Source organism: Mizuhopecten yessoensis, unplaced genomic scaffold (assembly GCF_002113885.1).
Source record: "Mizuhopecten yessoensis strain PY_sf001 unplaced genomic scaffold, ASM211388v2 scaffold9433, whole genome shotgun sequence".
Taxonomy (NCBI): Eukaryota; Metazoa; Mollusca; class Bivalvia; order Pectinida; family Pectinidae; genus Mizuhopecten; species Mizuhopecten yessoensis.
The window spans coordinates 404,928-413,948 of record NW_018408045.1 but is presented as its reverse complement, the minus strand read 5'-3'; the positions used below and the strand labels follow the sequence as shown (position 1 = coordinate 413,948).

General features: G+C 33.7%; 1 protein-coding gene across 1 annotated transcript in view; it reads right to left on the bottom strand.

The window, feature by feature from the left end:
- Nucleotides 1-9,021, bottom strand: part of LOC110458142 — a 28,254-nt gene that overhangs the window by 16,353 nt on the left and 2,880 nt on the right. The window contains exons 2-3 of the mRNA XM_021509731.1: nt 3,927-4,262; nt 1,880-1,933 (exon numbers count right to left, since the gene is read on the bottom strand). Of these exons, the coding sequence (XP_021365406.1) occupies nt 1,880-1,933; nt 3,927-4,233 (361 nt within the window). The 5' untranslated portion in view covers nt 4,234-4,262. The remainder of the gene's footprint in view (nt 1-1,879; nt 1,934-3,926; nt 4,263-9,021) is intronic.

Here is a 9,021-nt window from a genome sequence, read left to right as displayed (position 1 = left end):
GCGTGGCCCTCGCGAGTCTGTGTAGTTTGCGAATTAATAAGCTGCCAACCATTGTATTTCAGTCGTGAATCCATGCACCATGTTTGCCTTTCAACGTTTGCACAAATTTTCCTACATGACAATTCCAATGATAATCGCAGTAACATTCCCGAAAAAGTCTAATTAAGCCTACCGGAATCGCCTCAACCTCCGCCGCCATTTTGACATCTGGAGCATGCGCAATACATCGGTAAACGGAACCATCCATTGTGACAATAGGGATAAGAGGAAATCTTTTGTACTTGAGTGCGAAGGTACATAATGTAAAAAGATGACTACATAATGACAAAGGACGTATTTTTGCGTTAAGTTCTTTTAGTACTTAAGTGCAAAAGATTTGCACTTAAGTGAAAAAGTTTTTGCCATTATGTCCAGTTTTTTTCACTTAAGTGTACACTTAAGTAGTTCATGTATTTTATCCTAAAACGGCCGCCCATAGGTGTCAGCGTTTCAAGTCCAAAGTAAGGCTAAGCGATCGGCAGAAAGTATAAGAGGACCAGTGTAAGTTTAACTTGCATAGGTGGTGTTGATATGTTATCATCAGTATAAGTTGTGACAAAACTACTCTGCATATCCCCCACTTCCCGCCATTGTAGATTCGGCGCTTATGAACAAGGCGTACTGATCTGAGTTGATATGAAGGGACTTTTTCTACATAATTAAATTATGATAGTAACTTGGCATACTTTATCAAAAATATGACCTTAAGTATCGACTCAATACAATTAAAAAGAATTGAATATGATTATTTTATTTTTGCAGAGAAGAATTTATCTTGTTCCGTAGAGTTGTCTAGACATGTTAGTGGTAAAAGAATCCAGATCAAGTATTGTCAGCTTGATGTGTCGTTGTGCGTTCCAGTGTAGGTTTTTGTAAATATTATGTAATAGACGGAATATCTAACAGTGTCTTCATTACTACCAAATATATTTCACTCGTGTGCGCACTCGTGAAAAATATCAAAATATTAGCCACACTCGTGAAATATATTTGAAATTACTTAAGAAACTGTTAGATATCCTCTACACATTAATCTGAGAAAATGGAAACAAGATATTTTTCAACAAGTTTCAGAGTAAAAACATAGCAGTCTCTGATTACCGTTTTTTAATATGAGAAAACTGCGTTCAGTCTTTAGGACCTGATGCTGGAATTTGATCTGTGTCTATGTGATAACTACCTGTCAATGGCGACCATCTGTCTATTTTGATCTCCTGTCTATAGTAACACTAGTTATGGTCCAACAATTACCAACTGACTTTTCAAAAATGTTCAAAGTATAGTGATAAACTGTTGATTTCACTAATTGCACACACGTCCTGTTAGTTGCAATATGTCATCTTTACAATAGCATAAGGTTTATAAGATCAAAGAGCATAACATATGAAATGCATATTCTTTAATTCATTTTTCGAGGAAATAAATTTCAATGAATAGTTTAAACCCTTTTTTTTATACCAGACATAAGCCTTGAAGTCAGGTTGAACTATCATAACATAAGATTGATAATGTTATCTCATTTATTTTACCGTTAAAGTATGAAAAGTTAAGATAAACTTTAAAAAAAAAGCTAACACCACAGTCTTGTTAACACCACAGTAAAAATATCATCCCTATAAAGCTTGTTTTGTTTTGGAAGATTTGATTAGTTTGCTTATGAGACATGAATTATAGTTTATAAAAAAACGAATTGGTTTAAAGAAAACGCTGATAGATGACCAACGCACGGATCCAGCGCCACTGCGGGCTGGATGAGTTAAAACAGTGCATTTTCTTCAAAGATATGATACAACCGTTAAAAGTGTTAACAAATTGTATAAGTTATATTTGGTGGACGTACCTTTCAGCTTCGGTTTCTGTGCACCCATCTCCTGTGGCAAACAGCATGCTGAACCTATTTTGGGAAAATCACATTTTCCTTTTTATATTTATATTTAGAATTTAAGCATGGTGTTTATGTACAAACAGTATTTAGGTATTTCATGCCTTTACAAAAAAGACAACAAATTAATCTATTTCTCTGAGATGGTCAGACCAACCGTTAAATTAATCCCTGACGCAGCAGAACTCGTCCGTTTAAATGTAACTATTTTTTATAAATGCCATTATGCTTAACGCTTAAAAATGAAGGATTTTGATAAAGATAAGAATGATGATCAGTATACTACTTGAAACCACCTACCTATAATGGTAAATCAAATACAATTTTTGTTTCAGCATGGTAACACATAGGAGACCATGAGAAGGACTTTAGAACGGATTTGCCCATTTAGAAATGTATCTGTTCGCGCAAGGCGAGGTAATGAACCGGAACGACAATTTATTATTATTATTGGTGAAATATACATAGCAGTAGTAAATAGAGGAAAAATTGTCTACCATACAGTGTTCTTCAGGGTTTGTTGTAAAAAAACAAATTACACAAAGATTGAACGTGATAAAAACGAGTGGTCACCTACACCTGTGGTTGCCCTCTCGATATTATAACCGTGCTAATTTGTTTCTTTCAGGATATACCCTGAAACCCTGAATAATCTGTTATAACATCAAATACATGCACTTTCCATGTCTCATAAAAAGAGAAAAAATATTTGTAAGAAGCAAATCATAAAAGTACATTTCTGGATTTCAAATAATTTGGGGGGTTTTAACCATTAAACAAACTTTCATTTACTAAAAAAATCCAAAAATGTATCAGGACTTTTGACCGTCACGAAGATTAGCATTACACGTTTAAACAAAACCGTGAGGCGGAACAAAACACACTGACATACTTAAAAGCTTTTTGATGCATTGTTATATCAAAATTTATGGAAAGATGGAAATGTAAGAAGAAACAGCATTTTTACTGTCTTATTCATTTATGTTGAGGATTATTTTTGAAATGTGGTGAAAGGAGAAAACATACTGTACTTATGTTAGAAATAAAACTTTGCAAATATATATTATACATGTACATGTACAATTGCCAACTTAGGCTAAAGGAATATACATCCTTTACAACTTTTAAACTAGGAACTTTCTCCTTTTGTATATATTTTAAACCATGAAAATGAAATTGAAATTACCCCTTTTTGCCAATAATCGATTCATCTTATACAATTTATATCAAAGATATTTCTATTGTTCATTGATTACTGGCATATTTCACTGTAAGACAAATTGTAAATATTGACAAGGTCTAATCAGAATTCTGTCATATTTGCCTACGTTAGCGTGCGAAAACCATCGACAAATCAGATAGCAGTACGGCAATAAATTATATACAGGTTTTATTTTGGTCACCTTAGCCTTTGTCATTTATAACATAATTTTCTACAAAGAAACTGGTCATATTTGACAAAGCTATTGCGACGAAATTGTCAACAAATCAGAGTATAACATAATATGGTCAACATCAATGTTCATATAATGTACATACATATCAAGTTTCATCAAAATTCAACGATATTTAAGTAGGTACCTTGCGGAAACAAATGTTTGGAAATTGACAAATCAGACAAAGTACGTTAAACTGTTAGTCGCGGATTTTGCTCAAGTTCGAACTTAGCCTCAGTAATTGTAACGATATTTAAAAAAAGTTGTCTTGCGGAAACTAAAGTGTGAACGAACAGACAGCTGGACAGACACTCTCAATAATATGATACGTCCCATCAAGTTAATCGATATAATCGATTAAGTATAAAAAAAACTACAATCAAACTAAAACAAATAGGTCATGACATGTTTGTTTTGGAGCTAATATGGAACGTGATTGATCTCTATTCCGTCAATTTCAAACCTATCATATTAACAACATATTTATAGAATTACATGTATATATAAGTATTGTATTACCAATTCTAGACTTATTATAATGGGTATACAAATATTTAAAAATATATTACCTGACAAACTCTCCTGTATTTCTTTTTCGGCATTGTTGATCATATGAAGAAGTTGCTCTTTTCCTCCAGTTGTACTTTTTACAAGTTTTTTGAGAATCTCGAGATTATTATAGCCAATATGTCCGTGTCCTTCCAAATTCTTACATATCTTCAGAAAGGTAAGGTCTTCATATTCACCTGGTCCAGATAGATAGGCTGAAGCCTCAGTTCTGAAGTTCTCGAGATTGTCGACCATGGTCTCAGTGTAATATGCATTTTTCATTTCGGTCTTGAGGCCAGCGTATATACCTTGTGGAGACGATGCCATTTCTAAAACAATTATGTCCTATCTGCAATCTGGAATCAGTATAAAAAGAAAGAGCAAATCATATATTTGAGAAAAAGTGACCAGAACCATTGAACAACCTTTCATTTCAAATTGGAGGGGTACCAATTTGGGCGTTCTGGTGGCTATCACCGATAAGTTTTATTTTTTGTTTATACATACCTTGGGGATAAGCCATCATGATATGACATTAAATTAAGGTCAGCTTGGAGACCATTCCAAGATATGAGGGGGTAAAGTGGGGGACCAACATCACAAATAGACGTTTTTTTTACAAAACTTCACGCTATTTTTTGAAGTTTCTTCATGATTTTGGTGTATTGCGTAACACTAAAGCAGCAAATAATAAAAATGGCTGAAAAGAGTAGCACATGGTTGATAAGTAGGTCACTGTGAATTTGTGATATATTGGCTTAATTATGTCAACAATTCTTCCTTTTTTCTAAGTACATATTAGAACTATACAATATTCTTACCAAATTGTGTTAATAAGTATCTTAACCAAACTTCTGGTCATATATCTCAGAAAAGCCGATGTACCAATTAACATTATTACATAAGAATGAAAGGGTTAAAAACAGAATGAAGAAAATATCAGTGATCACCGGTTATTTACTGCTGGTGTCCGATGTTAATTATTTATTCATTGCTGATACAAACAGAAACTTGTGTTATAATTCTGCATTTGGTTTAAATGTAAACCATGGGTACCTGCTTACAAATAGCCTAATCTAACGCTGCCCTTATATTACAATAGCCAAGTAACTGTACACTGTACGTTAATTGATTCGATAGCACACGAAGTCAATTTAAACTTATATGTCGATGTTTTTGTCATTTTCACGCTAATTGTACACATGTTATGTCATTGTTTATAACAAATCTATGTACATAAAGTTAGTGTTTTATTGTTTACCACACCCAAGTCACAATTAAGTTGTTATTTAATTCTAGTTTGGTATTGGTTAAATGGGTACTGGGTACATGTGTATTACACCCCTGTGTATATTTTTGTAGTTTTTGTTTATAGTTTACTACAATGTTAGTTAATCATATCTATACACGATAAAAACGATTCCTTGAATACATCGAGAATTGAAACTTCATTTAATGATGATAAACTAAAATGAATTATTTACAAAAAAATCATGTCTATTATAGATTGACCAATACACGGCGTTGAATAGCACACGTTACTGGGAATTACAATATTGTTGTCAACAACTACCGATTACGGAACATTTGCCTTTAGATCAACTAGTACAAAAGTAAACAAATTATCGACGATATACTTTACCTTAGATACCCGGTAATTGTAAGCTTCTCTAATGCCGAACACCATTCATAGGGATCTCTATGTATAGTCACTTATTATGACCCATTTTTCATGTATACGTGACTTACAGGCTCAATGTGCTTTACAATGTAAGACAAATAACTGACTTTGCGCGCACACTAACATATGGGTACGATGTTGCTTGAATGTGCGTGTACCATGACATGGGAATACAGCGTTGTATAGACTTGTAAACGGTGCCTATGCGTGTGACAATCGTTATGTTATACGGGTACAATGTGGTTTACATTTGTGTAAGATATACGTGTATGCGTAATGGCATACGGGCGCAATATTGTGTTTTTTGGTTTTACAACATATTAACAGATAAGGCAATTAAAGGACGTGCTTCCATGTGTGCAATATATTGGTGCATGAGTGCACGACCACTTGTGTATGTTATGTGTGTGTGGATTACGAATAAAATGTAGAAACAAATGTTTCATTTTATATGGTATCTTGAATGCATTATTCAGTACGGGTAGAAGTTATTTGACGACTGCAGGTGATCCCTGTGTATACATGTAATGACGTTCAGGTACAATGAGGTGCAGCCTTAAACATGGTACAAGTGTACGTATGGTTGTATAATAACGTGCAATTAAAATGTTGGATGTACTGGTATGAGTAATATACACAGTATGAAGAACCCGTTTATTGATTTAACACGTTAATACAGAAAGCCACGCACAGTAAACAGTTATAATGCACAAAATTAAAATAAACCAATTTCCAATTCACCCATAGTAGTAAAATTGAAATATGGTAAATTCATGATGAAAGTAATCCTATATCTAAATATAAAACCTGCGGACAATACCTGCCGACTACCCTAGGCATCGAGCCTATGAAACCGTTGTATATATAACGATGTACAAGTATATTGTGGTATACTATTGAGTACAATCAAATAACTGACTTTGTGTGCACACTAACTTATGGATACGATGTGGCTTGAATGTGCGTGTACCATGGCATGGGAATACAGCGTGGAATAGACTTGTAAACGGTGCCTGTGCGTGTGACAATCGTTATGTTATACGGGTACAATGTGGTTTACATTTGTGTAAGATATACGTGTAAGTGTAATGGCATACGGGCGCAATATTGTGTTTTTTGGTTTTACAACATATTAACAGATAATGCAATTGAAGGACGTGCCTCCAGGGTAGCAATGTACTGGTGCATGAGTGCATGGCCGGGGGTATATGTTATGTGTGTGTAGACTACGAATAAAATGTAAAAACAAATGTTTCATTTTATATGGTATCTTGATAGCATTATTCAGTACGGGTAGAAGTTAGTTTACGACTGCAGGTGATCCATGTGTATGCATATAATGACGTTCAGGTCCAATGAGGTGCAGCCTTAAACATGGTACGTATGGTTGTATAATAACGTGCAATTAAAATGTTGCATGTACTTGTATGAGTAATATACACAGTATGCAGAACTCGTTTATTGATTTAACACGTTGATACAGGAAGCCACACGCAGTAAACATTTATACTGGACCAAATAAACATTTTGTTAAATTCCATTTCACCAATATTAGTAAAATTGAAGTAATTGGCAAATTGTTGAGAATCTGTGTTTAAAATTATGCATGCAAACAGACTGGCATTTATGGGCCTCCATACTTTTGAAAGTAGTCCCAAATATGGTCGACTTTGCTGAGTAAATAACATGTAACTACATGTTATATGTTTTGTTATAGCAAGTCATTTAGTCTCAAATTAAATAAGCTAATGTTTATTGTCAAATGGTGTACAGTAGTGAGAAATTCTGGTGGATCACAATTTGATGGGTTGGGTTCCAAGACTCTTCAATGATATCTTATGTGAACATTTACCCTAAAAACTATTACGCAGTGATGAAACACTATATTCTGACCTTCATTTTGATATATACTAAACTGTATTTTTCTCTTTTTTTCCTTCTTTTTCATTTTTTAAAACTTAGGGAGCAAAAAGTGTCCTGATGCACATTAAAGTTACATGTATTGGACATTTGACCAGTGCCAGGGTTTCTTGACTATCTGTGGAGAAAACTGGTTCACTTCCAAATTTAACAATTGACTTACATGATGAAGAAATTATTTATAACTGTCACAGCGTTCTCTTGTTACTGTTCTATTTTACAGAAAATTATCCTTCGGGAATCAAAACTACTTTATTTTAGAAAGAAAAGTGATTTCATGCTCACTACAAATTACAGAATATACATTTGATTAGATATGAGTGAAACGATATGATATTTCCATATTTACCTTTATGAAAAATTTGCAACCTCAAGGCTTATTATCATTTGACTTGATTGTCAGTATAGTGTAAGCAACTGGACATTCTTAAATGCATCTGTGATTACCGGTTAATTACTGCTGGCGTTCTATGTTATTTATTTATTACATGCAGATGCAAACAGAAACTTCCGTGATAGTTTTGAATTAAGTTTAAATGTAAAACATGGGTACTTAATTCCAAATAGTCTAACGCTGTCCTGACATTACAATAGCCACGTAAGTGTATGTTAATTGATTCGACAGCAAACGAAGTACGTTTAAACTTACATGTTTACATGGTATGTGTGTATGTCTAACTCAGATATGTCAATGCTTTTTTTCATTTTCACTCTCATTGTACATGTGTTGTGTCATTTTTTATAACAAATATATGTACACATAGTTAATGTTTTATTGTTTACCACACCCTAATTATAATTAAGTTGTTAGTTAATTCTAGTTCAGCATTGTTTACATGGGTACAGGATATATATTGTGTGTTATGGCTTTGTTTATCACATTTTTGTTTTTGACAATATACATTTTGCCCATATATGGCAAGTGTTGATTGTGTTGGTGTATCAGTGCCCGGGCTTATAAACAGTTTTTACACCAACCAGGGCGGAAAACATTTATCAGCCCGGGTCGATAACCAGTTATCAGCCCGGGCTGATATCACTTCATCCGGGTTCTTCACTCCAGATTTTAGTTTGACGTTTAGATGCTTCGGTTTACGGCGCAGACGATAGCAACAACAACAACAACAATATGTTGTTTCAAAATGTGTGATAAAAAGGTTAAGATATGACTATTTTGATATCACACCCTTTATCAGCTCTTGAACTAATATCAGGCTGATAAAGAGTGTGATATCAAAATAGTCATAACATAACCTCTCATTAATACACTCCTGTGCATACTATTGTTATCTTTTACATTTTACTAAAAAAATAAGGGGTTTATGTTTTGCTACTACACCTCTTGCTACTTAATGTGTTGTTGTTTTTAAAATTACATTTATACATACTGCAGTCAGCCTTATTACTGCAAATCCTAGTAGTCTGCATATGCTGCGTTATTGTTAGTATAACCCCTTACAACGCTACTTATGTGTATGTCATTATTTGCTGCTACTGTGTCGATCCATGTTTGA